This window comes from Cetorhinus maximus, chromosome 6 (genome assembly GCF_964194155.1).
Source record: "Cetorhinus maximus chromosome 6, sCetMax3.hap1.1, whole genome shotgun sequence".
Lineage (NCBI taxonomy): Eukaryota > Metazoa > Chordata > Chondrichthyes > Lamniformes > Cetorhinidae > Cetorhinus > Cetorhinus maximus.
The window spans coordinates 28,078,758-28,097,635 of record NC_135884.1 but is presented as its reverse complement, the minus strand read 5'-3'; the positions used below and the strand labels follow the sequence as shown (position 1 = coordinate 28,097,635).

Genomic DNA, 18,878 nt, shown 5'->3' with positions numbered 1-18,878 from the left:
AATCTCTCCAGACTCACATTTTTATTTTGCGCATTTCTGCTCATAATAACCTCATTGCCTTTATTCCTACAGTTTGGCCATTATTTTGTGGATAGGTGTATGCTGCATATTAGATTGTTTCAACTTTAGTATTAGTTTATTTATCTTGAGATCCTGTTCAGATTACTCGCCAAAAACACTGAAAGTAGAGGGTCGAACAGAGACAAATCACAGGGTGTGGAAAAGAGAAAGTGCTGGAAATACTCAGCTGGTCAGGTAGCATCTTTGGAGGGAGAAACAGAGTTAATGTTCAGGTCAACGATCTTTCATCAGAAGTTGGGTACTTTGCTTTTGTATTTGTGTAAAGATTAGACTGCAGTTCTATCCTTCACCACCTGGCCATCTGTGATAGAACATGTCTGACTTTTCATTGGGCAAAGCAAACCAGAGGAAGTTACTATAGAAACTGAGGACACTCCATCTGTTCTTTTTATTTTACACTTTTTTGGCGAAGTTAGTCTTTTATCCTTTCATTTTTTGTGTTAGAACAGTGGCTTTCAAGTTGCACTTACAAGTGTTTCAAGGCTACCGTGCAACTATGTAGGATCTTGTATTGTCACTCAAAATTAAAACTTGGTATGACTAACAATTTCAAAGAAGCAGAGGAAAATGAGACCTGCTGATTGATGAATAGGTTCCCCTACTATGCATAAACTATGCATTTCACATCTTTGCATGCGTGTTATCCTGGTTTTACCTCCTCTATTGTAGTTCAAACAGAGCTGTCAGGAGGTTACAGCAGAAGACATTTCCATAAGAATAGGTAACTGCATTGCCTCCAAGGTGCTGCCGATTAATGACCCTGTGTCCAGCCTGATCTATACCACATCAGGTGACCTCTCCTAATAGTGTGGTAAATTTATCCCTTGCTCTGTTAATAAACACAAACTGTGATACATCCCAGGATATGATTTTGCCTTTGGGTCCAATGTCGGGGCCAAATGGTGGTCACAACACCACAGTGCTTGGGGAACGGTCACCCAGTTGTGATTTTCCCAGAATTGGCCAATTAGTGTCCAGGGAGTGGGCGTACCGTCTGATTAAGGATGGTGGGCAGGATCTCTAAGCTGGAGGGCCAGTGGGAGGCCTTCCAGCTTGCAAGAAGTTGCAGCCTGCACTTCAGGTGAGAGAGAGAATGCCTCCATTTTGAGGCACTCTCTTTCCAACTTTTAAATTTAAAATGCCCTCATCAATTGGGCCATCATTGTGGAGGGGGCATCACACTACAGGGTGGCCTGTGGCTAGAGCTGAGGCCAAGCAGGCAGGAGGGCCTCAAAGCCTTTCTGAAGCACTGGGCCCCCAGTCTGCCGCCGATCTTCCACTGCCAGGCAGCTGGCCTAGTCCCTCCCACCTTGGGTGGCCCTGCAGGCCAACTGGAAAGTCCTGACAATAGGCAGTTAACCAGCCTTAATTAGCTACCTGCAGGGTGGGTAACCCTGCCGACTATAATCCCGCTTCCAGGTTGGGATGGAGCCAGCAAACCAGCACGCTGGCTGGCAGTGTGAATTTTCATGCTTAACCCCCCATGTGGGTCTGAAACCCTGACCCTAGCTTCAATCTCTGGTCAATATACTGGCAGTTTGATGAAAAATGGTGTTCCAAAGAATAGGATCTCTTCAGTGAAATATGTCAATTCCTCTGATTGAATTTCAGTATGAAAGCTGAACATTCTGTGAGGAGCTTGTTGACAAATTCTTCCACTTAGCAGCTAAGAATATAAGGAATGCAACAAAAATTCAATTTAGACCAACAAAAAGGAACCTGATCTAATGAAGAATGCAGTACAGCTACAGCTAAATTGGGAGTTTTGCCGTTGAGGATGATTTTCTGATCACCAGTGACTGACATATTTTGCATTGCTGCCTCACTTTCGATGTGAAACCTCCCAGAACTACCTGGCATTTCAATGATAACAAAATCCAAAGAATATTGCATTGCAAGCAGTATAAGACATGGATGGGAAGGGACTGGATGGTCTGATATCAAGACAGTTGCGTACTAGATGGTGTATATGTGGATTTTGTTTCTCAGATATGGTGGCTGTGGTTTGAGGAGCTTCAGCTCAGTGTCATTGACCTGGAGGCTGAGCTGCAGACACTGCAACACATCAGGGAGAGGGAAAGTTACCTGGACGCTTTGTACCAGGAGGCAGTCACGCCATTAGGATAGGATCTTCGGGTTTGGAAGGTGGTCAGGGACAGGAGGGTGTGACTGTAGCTGAGGCAGGTAAGGAAACCCGGTGGGCAGGAGTGCAGGAGTGTCAGCCTCTGCAGATGTCCAACAGGTTTGAGGTTCTTTCAGCTTGTTAGGACGAAAGTGGGGGCTGTAAGGTGGATGAGCTGACTCACCATGGCACTGTGGTACAGGAAGCCATTCAAGTGGGTGGAGCCAAAAGGAATGTAGTATAGTAGGAGACGGTATAGTGAGGGAGATTGACACTCTTCTCTGCAGTGAGGAGTGAGAGTCCAGACAGTTATGTTGCCTGCCTGGTGCCAGGGTTCTTGCTCAGGGCTGGAGAGGAACTTGCGTTGGGAGGGGGAGGATCCAGAGGTCGTTGCCCATGTGGGTACCATGTAGGCTGTGGAGAGCCAGGCAACAACCTCATCTCATCCCGTGATAGGTCGGGGAATAAATCAGCGAGAGGCCGGGGGATAATTCTGAGCGAGATGGGGAGATAAAACAGCGAGAGGCCGGGGGATAAAACAGCGAGAGGCCGGGGGATAAAGCAGCGAGAGGCCGGGGGATAAAGCAGCGAGAGGCCGGGGGATAAAGCAGCGAGAGGCCGGGGGATAAAGCAGCGAGAGGCCGGGGGATAAAACAGCGAGAGGCCGGGGGATAAAGCAGCGAGAGGCCGGGGGATAAAGCAGCGAGAGGCCGGGGGATAAAGCAGCGAGAGGCCGGGGGATAAAGCAGCGAGAGGCCGGGGGATAAAGCAGCGAGAGGCCGGGGGATAAAACAGCGAGAGGCCGGGGGATAAAACAGCGAGAGGCCGGGGGATAAAACAGCGAGAGGCCGGGGGATAAAACAGCGAGAGGCCGGGGAGGTAAAACAGCGAGAGGTCGGGGAGGTAAAACAGTGATTGTTCAGGGGATAAATCAGCGAGAGTTGAGAGATAGGACAGCGGGAGTTCAGGGGATTGCCTCCCAGTTGGCAGAGGCAGTTGGCAGTGGAAAGCCAGAGTGGTTGAGGACCCGGAGGAAATAACCATCACTTAGAAGAATGGGGGGAAAGAGGGCCTGGAGACAGCAACCACCACCCAGAAGAGCACGTGAGGACCCGGAGGCAGGAATCACCATGTGGTGGTTACTGCCCAGAGCAGCGCAGCACGGGCCAACAGCAAGATCATGAGGCTGCCACTGCTCTTTATGAATCCCAGGGAGAGACGTCCTGTGGAAAGGAGAAAAGAGGACAGTAGGAGTATTTGTGTCTGTATGTCCTAGGCCCACACAGCGGAGCCTCGCCTCCAGTTGACTCAGACCCCCTTGCCATTGGACCAAGACCTTGCTCCGTCAAGCCTATGTGGTAGCTGGTCACCTCACGTTAAAAGAGCTCACATACAGGCATCTTGCACCCCCTTAAAATGAAGTTCAGGACCTGGAACGTAAGGACCCTCATGAACAATCCAACAGTGACAGACCGGAACAGTGCACTGCAGTCGTTGCCTGGGAGCTCAGATGTTTCAACATTGACATTGCTGCCCTACGTGGGACCCGGCAGGCAGGGGAATGCCAGCTCAGGGAACAAGGTGGTGGTTACATGTAAAAGGAGAGGTTATGTTTGAAATGTTAATTGGGTAAGTTTAGAAACATAGGTGTCAAGGCAACATTTGCATTTTGAAATAAACCAGACTAGATTGTTTTCAAAGGAGGGGTGAAACGTGTCACCCAGCCAGGTGAAGTTTAGAAACAGTATGTTTATTTTTCCCAAAGATTACTGGTAAAACTTAGTGCTATGAGAGATTTTTATTATCAGGGAGATAAATTCCAAAGACATAATGAATCAATGGGTATTTGCATTCAAAGAGGAAGATATGTATAAAGGAATAAAGGCTGTGTGGAAGGGGAGGCATTTTTAAGATCTTACAAGTGTGGGAAAAAGCCTTCAGCGTCTATGCTTCAAGCTGCTGTCTCCAGGGGCAGAAATTTCCCGTTGGCGTGCGGGGGCGGGCCGATGCGTAAAATGACGCGAGGCGACATCGGCCGAATGTCCCGATGTCACCACGCGCCATCACGATATTTCAGTGGGCGGGCACGCGATGATCTCCGATGCGCATCCGCCATTAATTAAGGGGCCACTTAAGGCCCTTGAGGCGTCAATTGACGGTGATTTTTCGGGGCCCGTGCGATCTTCAGGTCGTTGCACGGGCGCAACGGGCAGGTGGGTGGGAGACATTTGTATAAACCTCATCTGCCGGTGGGATAAGAGGGCTCAGTGGGGTCGCGAATGTGCTCAGTCAGATATTTATTTCTGAAAGTTGCTGATACTGTGTGAGCCTGTGTGAGCAGAAATACTTCAAAACTCATACCAGCTGCTTGGACAGGACTCTCAACCTTCAGGTCAGCACTCGACAGTGAATATCCTTTTTGAGTGCACATTCAGCTTCCATGGGAGCCACCTTTGGGAGGAGAGGCACAGGCACAAGGGGCACAACGCCAACAGGAAGTCCAAGGCAGAAGGGGCCACAGAAGACGCCACTATCCTGCTGCCAGGGTATACAGGCGGCGAAGCAGTTACCTCAATATGACTGAGGTGCAGTGCCAAAGGAGGCTCTGTCTCTCAAGGGAGACAGTAAACTCTATCTGTCAGATGATAGGCCCTGGGATCTCCATTAACTGTGTGGGTGGGCACCTCATGCCAGTGGCTCTAAAGGTCACAGCTGCCCTCAACTTCTATGCCTCTGGTTCTTTCCAGGGCTCGGTGGGTGACCTTTGTGGTGTCTCCCAATCCACACTTGTGTCAAGCAGGTTACAGACACTCTGTTTAGGCATGCATTGATGTTTACCCACTACCACTGGGACCAGGCCAGCCAGACAGAGTGAGCTAGAGGCTTCGCAGCCATTGCTGGCTTCCCTCGCGTCCAAGGTGCAATAGACTGCACACATGTGGCCATCAAGGCGCCAGTAGGTGAGCCCGGTGCCTTCGTCAACAGGAAGGGCTTCCACTCCATGAACGTGCAGATAGTGTGTGATCGCAGGATGCTGATTCTACAAGTCTGTGCAAGGTACCCAGGCAGCTCCCACGACGCCTACATCCTCAGACACTCCCAGGTGCCGGGGCTCTTCAGTGCTCCAGCCTGGCTTGATGGATGGCTGCTAGGTGACAAGGGCTATCCCCTAAGAAGGTGGCTCATGAAGCCTCTCCGCCATCCAAGAACAGAAGCTGAGCAGCGGTATAATAGGAGCCAGGGCACCACAAGGGCTGTGGTGGAGAGAACCGTCGGTCTTCTCAAGATGCACTTCCGATGCCTGGACCGCTCAGGGGGCTGCAATATCCCCCAGATCGTGTGTCGGTGATAGTGGTTGCATGCTGCGCTCTCCACAATCTTGCGCTGGAAAGGGGGGACGCTGTGGACGAGGAAGATGTCGACGCAGGGGCTGCGGCTGCACAGGATGAGTCCAGCAGTGAGTCCGAGGATGAGTACGCACAGGGAAATGCTGAAGGGGTAGACGCTGACCTGGGCATACTCCAGGGAGGTAGGGACACCTGGGAGGCTTTAATCCAATGAACCTTCAGCTAGAACACCACAGATGAACCTCCAACAAAAGCCTGTGCTGCAGGCTCCATATTCGATACCTGAGTGCTGAGCCTGTCTGGATAGGAACATTAACTAAGGGTCTTGTCAATAAAGCTCAATGTCAAACAACTCACTCATAACATCATGGGTAACCATCCACCTGCAGAAGAAAAGAGGCACCCTCAGCCATGGTCACGTGTCTAAATTTAATGATATAACAAAATGATCTTAAGGAAACAAAATGACAAAGGTGTAAAACACCACACCAACTAATCATGACCTAACTGCGGGGCAACACAAAAGCACCAGTGAATAACCCGTGGTGTGCCTTCGGTGCCTTAAATTTACGCTATCGGGTGCTACGTCTAGGTGCTGTCCCCTCACTGGTACTGGCATCTGAGACAGCCTGCTCACTGTGCTGTCCTATTGGCCTCGATGACCTTGGCGGACGTCCTCTGGCCCGTGGAGCCTGTGCTGACCCCACCTGGGAGGGAGCGGCCAGTTCCACAGCTGGCATCTCCACAGTTGTCGCAGCCTCATCGGACGCCATGGTCACTGGCAGAGGGGCAGAGGAGCTACTGCCCCCATCCAGAGCGCCCTGAGAGGAGCCCGCAGAGACGACAGGCAGCTGCTGCGCTGACATGAGGTTGCTTCGGACTTCCCTGTTCACCATAGATGGATGTGCAACGAACTGGGAAACTTGGTGCCCAGACCATCTCCCACACTGGCACTGACCTGCTGAGGTCCGCGCGCATCCCCAGGAATCCCTGATTGGTCTCCTGGAGGAGCCTCTCCACGAGAGTCGCTACTCTCTCCATGGAGGACACATGGCCATGAGGCTCATTGCATTGGCGATGGCCTGCGTGGACTCCTCCACCACAGAGACCAAGTCAAGCATCGCCTCATGTATCTCTGCCAGATCCTCCCGCACTCCCTGCTGGACTTCCAGCATTTGGTGCCTCATGGACAACTTCAAGGCACATCATCAGCCACCGACTAAGCATGTGCCTGGTCCCCTATGGGCACTCTCTGTCTCCGCCAGCTCCTCCAGCGACTGTGAAGTGCCCCCACCGCTGTGCCCCGGGACACTAGCCGATGATCTACTCGTACCTGCGCTGGTGCCTGCCTGGCAGTGATGGTGTGACGCTGGTGGGTCAGAGACTTCAGGACGCTCAGGTGTGAGAGGGGGCCCCTGTGCCTCCTCCTCCTGGCCCTGCCCAGCTGATGCTGAAAGCAAGAACAAGGACATTTGATCAGTTAACGTGGAGACAATGTCAATGTGCATCCCTGTCCCCCGGATCATTATGCGCTCATCCTTCCATAAGCAATAGTCAAGCCATGTTGCAAACTTCAATCACTGAACATTTAGCACTGCCATGGCTGTTGGGATACTAATGGCGACTTCAGTGCTGGGCTAACATACTTGCCTGTGGCACCCCAGCCTCACCATCACCTGGGACCTGGGCGCATGGTGTCTCTCCAGATTCAGGACCTCCTGCTCGAACCTGGAAATGATGGCCAAATGGGCTGGCCTTCGGCCAGTCCTCAACCGGTCTGTGGCATTATGAGCGTTCTTCTCCTGAAGAGGAGAGAAGAGCATTGATTAGTACAACTTGTACGTGGAATCTCTTCGCTGCCATCCTACCCCAACCAGACTGGAACATTGCAGGGCTCCAGTGCCTCCTCACCCCGCAGCTGCCGCACACTCACACAGAGACGCCAGGCCAGTTCCCTCCACAGCCCCCCCCTCCCCCCTTGCCAAATGCAGCCTACATCACATTTGGCACCACATGGTCCAACCTTGCAAAGCAAGAAGGCACAAGCATGTGGAATGCCAAGGGCAGCAGATCGATCAGTGCCCCGCCACCTGGAAGCTCCCCTCCCAGCATGTCAGCACCCTGACTTTGACATGTCCTGGAGTTCCAGCACTGCGCCTAGGAGCAGATCCTCCAGGTTGCCCCCAAAACAGTAATGTGGGTGTCAATGTACCACATGTTGCGGGGGCAGAACCCATCTCATCACCATCCTCTCAGGGTGACCTCGGCATGGGCAATATCTGCTGGCCCACCCAGCGAAGGACACATGCCATCAATGATTCAATGCAGCCACTACATTCAGAGTCGGGGGGGGTACGGCCAGGGGGGAAAGTCGACCTGCTGGGTTAAGTAACCAATGCCAACATGGTACTCACCCTTCCAGAGCGCAAAAAGGCATTAAAGTGCTTGTGACACTGGATCCAGGAGCGCCGCACCACGTCACAGGAGCTCACCACCTCTGCCACCTTCTCCCAGGCACGTTTGGTCATGTGGGGAGGCCTCCTCCTCCCGTCCCTCGGAACAAGGATCTCCTGCTGTGCTGCCACCTCCTTGCGGAGGGCAGCAAGGCAATCATCTGAGAAATGAGGGGCACAGTGGCCCCCTGCCCTACCCTCCTGCCTGGCCTGCTCACCAGCAGTGCTCTGGGGAGCCCTTCTGCTGGCCATGATTCACAGACTTTGCAAGGCTGCAGGAGCCCTTTTAGACAGGCTGCTGGGTTGCCATTGGACCCGGCAGTCATAGCAGTCCCGCCGCAGCCCGCCTACCCACTCCCACTGTCCTCGGGAGCCGCGTTTCACGTTAGGTGGGCCTTAATTGGCCTGCCCGCGTAAAATGGCAGCGAGGACCCTATCGCGGGCGGCGATCAGGTCCGCGCCCGCCCGCGTCCACTCTCTCACAACAGGCAGAAAATTCTGCCCCAGGGACTGAAATGAAGAGAACTCACTTCGAATCTGACTTGTTCAGGGTAGCATGTTTCTTTGCCTGGGTCCTTTAAAATCTATGGGCAGAAATTTTCGCTCGACGGGCGGGAGCACGCCTGACCCGCTCGAGCGTGAAATGACGCATGTTGCCTTCGGCTGAGCACGCCGATTTCAATGCGCAGTTGCGCGATAGTTCGGTCGGAGGGCACGCGCTAGCATCGTGCCAGCTGACAATTAAAAGGCCTGTTAAGGCCATTAAATAATCAATTAGCCTAAATTTTTCGCGGTGAAAAGGCCAAGCAACCTTTGCATTTTTTGGGAAACCTCATCCACGGTTGGCATGGGGTTTTCAAAAGCAATTAAAAATATAATAAAAGTTTTGAAATTGAATTAATAACATGACCCTGCTCATGTGACAGGGGACATGTTTTATTACATCTTTATTTGCTTTTTTTAAACAATGCTTCATCTCTCTGAGGCAGCTCTATGCCTCAGGGAGATTATGAAGCGCTCACTTGCGCGCATGCGTGAAATTCGCGCTCGGCCTGCTCACCCTCTTCCCATTTCACGCTGGGCAGGCCTTAATTGGCCCGCCAGCGTGAAATTGCGGTTCCGTGCCGAACGCGAGCGGCGGCCGGCTTGCCTCCAGCCCCACCCCCATGGCAATACTCTGCTCTATGTTTCTTACTGTTGCTGTGACAAAAGTGTAACTGGGAGTTAGATTGATTAGGGGTTTTAGAAGTTATCATAGTAGTAATTTGTAGATCTATGTATGTATTTAAAATCTTTTCTCTTATTAATACATTTTTAATTTAGTTTTATAAAAACCTATGAGACTTCGTGGTCTTATTACTACTGAATTCAAGGCACACATCTCGAAATTTATACAAATTGAAAATTAGTTGTGATAGTTGTTTCAAGTTTCCCTCTGGGATTTGAACGACTCAGCATTTACCATCGACTGTGCCATAAAATAGTTAGGGGCTCTTTGCGGAATATATTTGAAAATCATTGATTTTTTTTTAGAGTTGGTGAATCTTAAGGTTACGAGTATGAGAAGCACTTTGAATTTAGGAGTTGGTGTGAGGTTTTGTTGTAGTGGTGAGACTGTAATTTGGCTCTGGCAGTTGCTTAGATTTGTTTGGGAGTTGAAGTTATAACTTTGGCTGGTTTACAAAAGGTAAATAAAGTTAAGTTATTGGAATTGGCAGAGAAGTTATAATTGGGGTTACCTGCAGGAGCTAAGAAAGCAGATATAATTGAAGGTATAGCACAGCATTTAAAGTTGGAAGTGATACTTGACACTAGTGAGTCACAACTGGAGGTAATGAGACTTCAGTTAGAAATGAAGAGGCTTGAATTTGAACAAGCAAAGGAGCTGAGAAAACTTGAATTGGAGGCAAATGAAAAGGAAAAAGAATTAGAAGTGAAAAAGCTGAAACTAGAGAGATTATTTCAAAAAGAAATGGAAATGTGAATTGGAAATTTGATCTGCAGAGGGGAAAGTTAGTAATGGAAGAGAGAATTAAGGAAAGAGACAGAGAGCATTGGCTTAAAAAACTGGAAGTTAAAAAGGAGACCTCAGATCCTGAGGAAAGTTCTGATGATGAAAACACCTTTAACTTAAAATCCAGTGGGGAGGTGTTTAAATTTGTACAAGCTCTTCCAAAGTTTGAGGAAAGAGATGTTGAAGCATTCTTTATTTCATTTGAGAAGATAGCTAAACAGATGAAATGGCCACAGGAAAACTGGACATTGTATTTACAATCCAGGTTGGTGGGTAGAACATATGCTTCACTGTCAGAAGAAATGTTGGTGAATTATGATGTGCTTGGAAAGGCTATTTTGAGTGCATATGAGTTGGTCCTTGAGGCATACGGGCAGAAATTTAGGAATATGAGAAAACAGCCTGGGCAAACTTATATCGAGTTTGAGAAAGTAAAACAAAATAATTTTGACCGGTGGATGCAGCATTAAAAATAAAGACAACATATGGAGCTCTTAGAGAGGTAATTCTTTTGGAAGAATTTAAAGATTCAATTCCTTTGGTCGTGTGAACTCATGTGGAGGAACAGAGGGTTCAAACAGTAAGACAAGCAGCAGTGATAGCTGATGATTATGACTTAGTTCATAGAGCTAAACCTTTCTTACGTCATCCTTTCAAATCGGAAAAGGATAGAAAGTGGGAAGGTGAAAGGAAAGTGGGTAGCCAGGGAAGAGAAGGAACAGTTGGAAGTTCCCAGGATGTTTTCTCTCGGAATAAAAAGGAAGGTGTTGAGGGTAGAGTGACATTTGAAAATTGAGGTGTTTTCATTGCAATAAAGTTGGACACACAAAGTCAGTGTGCTGGAAATTGCAGGGAAAATCTGTTGGAATTATAGGGGTGCAAAAAAGTTCTGGAAGTAAAAGTTCTGTGGGTTCTGAGGTTCAGGCATAGGAAAAAGCAGTGGTTTGTGTCCAGGTAAAACAGGGAGAATCAGTGATAGGTAAAGAAGTGGGAACGTGTTCACAAATTACCCAAGGGAATTCAGAGGAGCAGGTTGCAGAAATGTTTAGAGATTTTGTATATGAAGAGAAAGCCTTTCCATGTGAACAGGGTGGAGTAGGTAAAGATATTAAAATTTTAAGAGATACTGGGGCTAGCCAAACATTAATGTTGTGGGATAGTGATATTTATTTTTCAGAGGGAACATTGCAGGAACGATGGAGGGGTGGGGGGGTGCGGGGGGGTTCATGGAGATGCTAAACCTATTCCATTGTGGAAGGTAAATTTAAAGAGTAAGTGGAAAACAGGTGAGGTGACTGTTGGAGAAGCGGAAAAATTGTCCATTGCAGGGGTTCAGTTTATTCCGGGTAATGATATAGCTGGATCACAAATGTGGGTGATGCCTATGGTAATTGAGTAGCCTGTAGAGGTGTCTTCAGCAGAAGTGTTACAGAGGGAGCATCCTGGATTGTTTCCGGATTGTGTGATAATGTGATCACAGGCTCAAAGGCTGAAACAAGAAAAGCAGGGAGGACAGGCAGCTCAAAGGGAGGAAGAAGGTGTTGAAATCCAATTAGCTGATGCTGTTTGATAACATTGTTCAGCAAGAAAGACTAAAAGACAATTCAGTTGAAGTGTTTAACTCAAGACAGTTAGTGGAGTTACAGAGAAAAAAATTAGCAAATACAACATTTATATCAGACAGCTTACTGAGAAACAGAGGCAAAATGTATTCAAGGATGTTATTACCTTAAGGGTAATATTTTAGTGAGAAAATGGAGGCCGTATCATGTTTCAGCAAATGAAAACTGGAGGGAGGTACATCAGAATGTTATCCCAGTTGAGTATAGAAATGAGATTCTGAGGATAGCTCATGGAATTACAATGGGGGGACATTTAGGAATTAGAAAGACACAGGTGAAGATAGAAAAACATTTTTATTGGCCTGGATTTCATAGGGATGTAGTCAAATTCTGTCGAACATGTCAAACGTGATCGCATTGTCACATAAGTTGATAGGGAAACCACAAGAAGTGATTAAGCTGGCACCTTTAATTCCAATTCCAACATTTGAAGAACCTTTTACCAGGGTCATGATTGATTGTGTAGGACCCTTCCCTAAGACTAAAAGTGGAAATCAGTATTTACTGACAATAATGGATGTGTCTACCAGACTTCCTGAAGCAATATCTTTGAGAAACATTACAACAAAGAAGGTTGTGGAAGAGTTAACTAATTTTTTTTACAAGATATGGTTTACCTAAGGAAATACAATCAGATTAGTGTTCACATTTTATGTCACAGCTTTTTAAGGAAGCAATGAACAGTTTGGGGATAAAACAATTTAAGTCAACAGCTTACCATCCTGTGTCACCAGGGGCTTTGGAAAGATGGCATCAAACTCTTAAAAACTATGATGAGGGCGCATAGTCAGGACTATCCACAGGATTGGGTTGCAGAAATTCCATTCTTGTTATTTGCTAATAGGGATGCTCCTAATGCATCGACTGGTTTTAGTCCTTTCAAACTAGTCTATGGTCATGAGGTAAGTGGGCCACTGAAATTGATTCATGAGAAATTGGTGGATCAAATTTCAGAAACTACACTGCTGGATTACGTATTAAACTTCAGAGAGAGATTAGACAGAGCATGTGAGTTGGCTAGGGAACATTTAACGATATCACAGCAAGTGATGAAAGTGAAAGTGGACAGGAAAGCTGCAGCTCGGAATTTTATTGCTGGAGCGAAAGTGCTAGTTCTGTAAACTACTGGCTGACTCATTAAAGGCAAGGTTTAGTGGGCCTTACAGGATTGAAAAGAAACTGAGCGAAGTAAATTATTCAATAACTACTCCAGATAGTAGAAAGAAGCAGAGGGTGTGTCATGTAAATATGCTTAAAAAGTATTTTGACAGGGAAGAGGACCAAAAGGAGGTGTTGCTGGTGGTAGATAAAGAGAAAGAAGTAGAAATGCGGGATTCTGAAATTGATTTTCCTCTAATCAAATTGGATAATGAGGGGGTACTTCAAAATTTAAATGTAATATAGAGTTACCTTCCAGACAAGTGTCAAAGTGAGTTGGAAAAGCTAATGCAGTCCCAAAGCTATTTGTGGAAATAAGTTGGGGAGGACAGATTTATCTATACATGATGTGTCTGTAGAAGTTGCATCTTCGGTAATGCAACATCCATATAGATTAAATCTGGCAAAGTTATCACAAGTACAGAAAGAAATTGACTTTCATGCTTCAAAATAATAGCATTGAGTCTAGTTGCAGTAACTAGGGTTCGCCTATTGTACTGGTACTGAAACCGGATGGAACACAAAGACTGTGTGGACTATCAAAAGATGGATGCGGTGACAAAAGCGGATTCATACTCTATACCGTGGTTGGAGGATTGTATGGAGAATATGGGACAATCAAAATTTATCACAAAGATTGACCTGCTAAAAGGATATTGGCAAGTACCATTATTGGAGAGAGCAAAGGAGATATCGGTTTTTATGATGCCAGTGGACCATATCAGTTTAAAGTCATGCCATTTGGTATGACGAATGCACCTGCGACATTTCAAAGACTGATGAACAAAGTAATTGCAGGTTTAAGCAATTGTTCTGTTTATATTGATGACTTGATAATTTTCAGTCCTACATGGGAGGAGCCTTTACAACATCTGGAAGAATTATTTACTCAATTGCAAGAAGCTAATTTCTGATGAACTTGGCTAAAAGTGAATTTGCAAAAGCGCAAGTTACGTATCTAGGCCATACCATTGGGCATGGTAAGGTGGCTCTGAGAGATGTGAAAGTCAGGGCTATCATGGATTTCCCAGTGCCTACAACAAAATGAGAAGCTTTGAGATTTCTGATGAATGGATTTTATCAGAAATTTGTGCCAAATTTTAGCCATGTGGTTGCTCCACTGACTGAACTTGTAAAAAAGAACAAGAAGTTTCAATGGACACAGGAGTGTCAGAAGGCATTTGACAGTTTGAAAACTGTATTAACTATGACACCAGTTTTGGCAGTACCCAATTATGCCTAGCAATTTAAGTTGACCATCGACGCAAGTGATATAGGCATTGGGGCCGTACTGATACAAGAAGATGACACTGGTATTGAAAAACCAATAGGGTATTTTTCACGGAAGTTGAATGCATAACAGAGAATATATTCAACGATCAAAAAGGAGACTCTGGGTCTGATGTTAGCATTGCAGCATTATCAGATTTATGTTGCAAACAATTCTTCAGAAACAATTGTTTATACAGACCACAATCCGTTAAAGTTTCTGGACAAATTTCGAGATAGAAGTGCAAGGCTATTCAGATGGAGTTCGTTACTGCAACCATTTAATCTACAGATTATACATTGCTGGACGAGAAAATCTGATTGCAGATGCACTATGAAGAGTTTGAAGATTAAAGGGAAAATTGGACATTTAAAAACCTGGACTCTGAACTGGAATGATTTCTGTTGATGCGAAGGATTTGTGTATATATATTATGTTAATGCATGACTCTAGTAATGTAGTAGTGTAAGTATATTGATAAGTATAGAAATAGTATAAGGTGGGTTAATAAAAATGAAGCCGTCTTTTAAAATTATGACGGTTCATTTTTCAATATGGAGGGGGATGTCAAGGAAATATAATAATTCTCATAAAGTTATTGGAATTTATTGTTAAATCGAGTAATAATGGGGTGTGTGGATGTCTGTATGTGAGAGACTTAATTGAATTAACTTGGGTGCTTTGATGTAACGAGAGGTTAGGTTTGAAATGTTAATTAGGTAAACATTGGGAAGTTTAGAAACATAGGTGTCAAGGGAACATTTGCATTTTTAAATAAACCAGACTAGATTGTTTTCAAAGGAGGGGGTGAAATGTGTCACCAGCCAGGTGAAGTTTAGAAACAGTGGGCTGAATTTTGCCCTTGACGGGCGGGCGGGCAGCCGATCGCTGCCGCCGAAATGGGCCGCGCTGCCGTTTTGCGCGGGCGGGCCAATTAAGGCCCGCCCAGAGTGACGTCCGGCAGGAAGTGCTATGCACTTCCTGTGCGTGCGGGTGTGGGGGGGGAGGCGGGGTTCCCCAAATGCGAGAGTGCGCTCTTTGGCACGTGCGCCGAAAGAGCGCACATCTCCCTGAGGCTAAGTGCTGCCTCAGGGAGATCACTGAAAGGCTTTCAAACTTTAAAAATAGAAAAATAAAAAAATCATTAACACGTGCCCCTCATGTGACAATGTCACACGAGATGGGACATGTTAATAAATTTCACAAAAACTTTAATAAACTTTTTAAAACCAACATGAAACCTCATCCCACCCATGGATGAGGTTTCATGTTTTATCAGAAGCCTGCTGGGGCTCCTGGCCTGCCCACCAACCTTAAGGTTGCACGGGCAGGTCCTTTAATTGTTTGAATTATCCTGTCAGTGGCCTCAATTGGCCATTGACAGGTTGGCGGGCGGACAGCTGATCGCGCTGTGCCCCCGCCTACCTGAATATTTAAATGGGGCGGGATGATGTTGGGGATTCCCCCTGACATCATCCCGCGTCATTTTTGCGTCAGCGAGCGGGCCCCATCCCCTTCTCACCAATGGAAAAATTCAGCCCAGTATGTTTATTTTTCCCAAAGATCACTGGTAAAACTTAATGCTATGAGAGGTTTTTATTATCAGGGAGATACATTCCAAAGACATAATGAAACAATGGGTATTTGCATTCAAAGAGGAAGATATGTATAAAGGAGCAAAGGCTGTGTGGAAGGGGAGGCATTTTTAAGATCTTACAAGTGTGGGAAAAAGCTTTCAACTTCACTGCCTCGAGCTGCTGTCTCCAGGGACTGGTGAAGAGAACTCACTTTGAATTCGACTTGTCAGTCATCACACAAGATGCTGATTCTACCAAATAAATTTGTGCTAGACTTAATAAGGGTCATGGTATTGTGAACCCACTTAAACGAGTATGGAGTAGCCACAGCATTTCAATTACAATGAAAATTTATCTTCTGAAAGCCCTTGTGTGACCGGTGAAAATGTATGGCCGTGAAAGCTGGGCCATCAGGAAGAGTGACGAGGCTTGAATAAGAACATTTGAAATGAAAGGACTCAAACGGATATTAAGTGTGTTATGGACGGCCAAGCAGACAAATGAGTGAGTGCTCAAAAAAGCAGGTGTTAAGAGGAATTTGTTTGGGGCAATGTTATCAAGGAAGCTCACATATTTTGGACACTTGATGCAAACAGGAGGGGAGTGTTTGGAAAAAGAAGTATTGCAAGGCAAAACATCTGGAAAATGTGCACAAGGAAGACTCGAGATGGCACAGATCGAAGTATTAGAACATAGACTTCCCTCTCTATGATAAAGGCAATGAGGGCAGCGGAGAATAGAAATCAGTGGCGAATAGAAATCAGTGGAGAGAGATTGTTCTTAGTGCGGCCAACCCTTGGGATGAGGATGAATGAAAGACAATGAAGACAGACATATGTTTAGAGTTGCAGGGCAAGGCTCGAATACGTAATGAATACAATAAGTGTTTGCTTAATGTTATAGTTGCACTCCTGAAAGGTGCCATTTAAACAACTTTAAGTGAATCAGATTTTCATTATAACCAATGTAAAAGATGTAGCTAGGTTCTCTAGGAGTTTTCTCATCGAAAAAAATTAAAACATTATACCCTGTAAGTTGAAATACATTACACGACTAAATTCCTACTTTGGTAAATGAAATAACTTTAAAATTTTAATAAAATTTAAAAAGATAGAAAAAATATATGCTGACTCTGAGGGATGTTCAGCAAGAAGGACAGAGATCGGGAAGGTCGGCGACAGGGGAGGTCAGCACCAACCAGGAAGGTTGGCACGAGGCAAGATCGGCAAAAGTTAGGATTGGCATGAGGCAAGGTCGGCAGTAACTGGAAGGGTCAGGGAGCGGAAGAGGCTGCTCCTAAATGGTGCTGTGCGATCCTACGCCAGACCTGATGCAAAACGACCTTAAAACAAAGCTTCCAATGCTAAATGCAAATATGGGCCCTGTTAACTGGCTGACATTAAAGTGAAATGACTTAAAACGGTGCAATTTAAAATGGGGACTTCCTGTACTTGGTATCAGTGTTTACTAAGGAAGAGAATGCGAACAAAATATCAGCAGATACAGAAATGGTGGAAGTAGTGGACGAGTGAAAATTGATACACAGGATGTACTGAAAAGACTGGCTATGCTTAGGGTGGAAAAGTGGTCTGATCTGGATAGTTTGCATCCCAGGTTGCCAAAGGAAGTGGAGTGGAGATAGCAAAAGAGTTTTTCTTAGTCTTTCAATCCTCCCTGTGGGAGGTACCAGAGGAATGGAGAGTGGCAAAAGTGACACAGTTGTTTATGAAAGGGTGTAAGGACCTTCCTAACAATTCCATACCAGTCAGTTTAAAGTTAGGTAAAACCTTTGAAATAATAACAAGGGAAAAAAATTAATTGGCTCTTGGAGAGGTATGAGTTATTTAAGGAGAGCCAAAATGGATTTGTAAAAGGCAAATCATGCTTGACTAATCTAATTGAATTTTTTGATGAAGTAACAGAGAAGGTAGATGAAGGGAATGCAGTGGATGGTGCCTATATAGATTTTAAGAAAGCATTTAATAAAGTACCTCATAAAGTTCTGATTAACAAAATTGAGGCTCATGAAAGAGGAGGGCGAGTGTCAGCTTGGACAGAAAGCAGAGAGTGGTGATAAATGGTTGTTTTTCAGACTGGGGGAATGTACATAGTGGTGTTCCTCAAGGGTCAGGGCGAGGACCACTCCATTTTTGATCTTGGAAAACAGTATAAAATTTCAAAATTTGAGGACCGTACCCAACTTGGAGGCATGGCAAACAATGAGGACAATATCAATCTGGAACTATATCACCGTTCCTTCACTGTCGCTGGATCAAAACCCTGGAACTCCCATCCTAACAGCACTGTGGATGTATCTACACCACATAATCTTCAGCGGTTCAAGAAGGCAGCTCACCATCACCTTCTCGAGGGCAATTAGGGATGGGCAATAAAAATGCTGGTCTAGCCAGTGATGTCCATATCTTGTGAAAGAATAAAAAAAATCAACTGCAACAGGAGGTTCTTTTGATGGGGTAGCAGAATGGGGAGACAAGTGGCAGATGTAATTTAATACAGAGAAGCCTGAGGGGATGAATTTTGGCAGAAACAACAGAGAGAGGCAACAAAGATTGAATGTTACAGTTCTAAGTAGTGTGCAGGGACAGAGGGGGCCTGCAGGTTCATGTGCATTGATCTTTGAAGGTGGCAGAATGAGAGGGTAGTTAGCCAAGCATATGGGATCTTGGGCTTCATAAAGAGAGGTCTTATGTACAAAAGCAGGTAAGCTATGCTGAACTTAGGCAAAGCTCTGGTTAGGCCACAACTAGAGTATTGCATCCAGTTCTGGTCATCACACTTTAGGAAGGATGTGAGGGCCCTTGCGAGTGTGTAGAAGAGATTTTCCAGAATGGTTCCAGGGCTGAGGGATTTTAGCTACAGCGTTAGGCTGGAGAAGCTGGGATTGTTTTCCTTGCAGCAAAGGAGACCGAGGGAAAATTTGATAAAAGGTGTACAAGATTATAACAGGTTTAGATAAGACAGACAAAGAAAAGCTGTTCCATTAACCATCTAGGGAACACAAATTTAAGGTTTTGGCCAAGCGATGCAGGGCGGATGTGAGGAAGAACTTCTTTACACAGTGAGTGATAATGACCTGGAACTCACTGCGTTCGATGGTGGTGGAAGCGTGGATGATCAATGATTTCAAAAAGGAAATTGGATGGGCACTTGAAGAAAATAAACTTGCAGGGCTAAGGGGATAGAGTGGGGGAATGTGACTGACTGGATTTCCCC

At 46.0% G+C, this 18,878-nt stretch overlaps 1 protein-coding gene across 4 annotated transcripts in view; it reads left to right on the top strand.

Moving 5' to 3' along the window:
• phf2 (PHD finger protein 2) overlaps positions 1-18,878 on the top strand; it is a 151,334-nt gene that overhangs the window by 59,294 nt on the left and 73,162 nt on the right. The window contains exon 1 of one of the 4 annotated variants that reach the window (XM_078543486.1): positions 14,391-14,532. The exons of the other annotated variants lie outside the window; for them this stretch is intronic. Coding sequence (XP_078399612.1) covers positions 14,462-14,532 — 71 coding nt within the window. The 5' untranslated portion in view covers positions 14,391-14,461. Of the gene's footprint in view, positions 1-14,390; positions 14,533-18,878 lie in introns of those variants that run through there. 4 annotated transcript variants of the gene reach the window in all.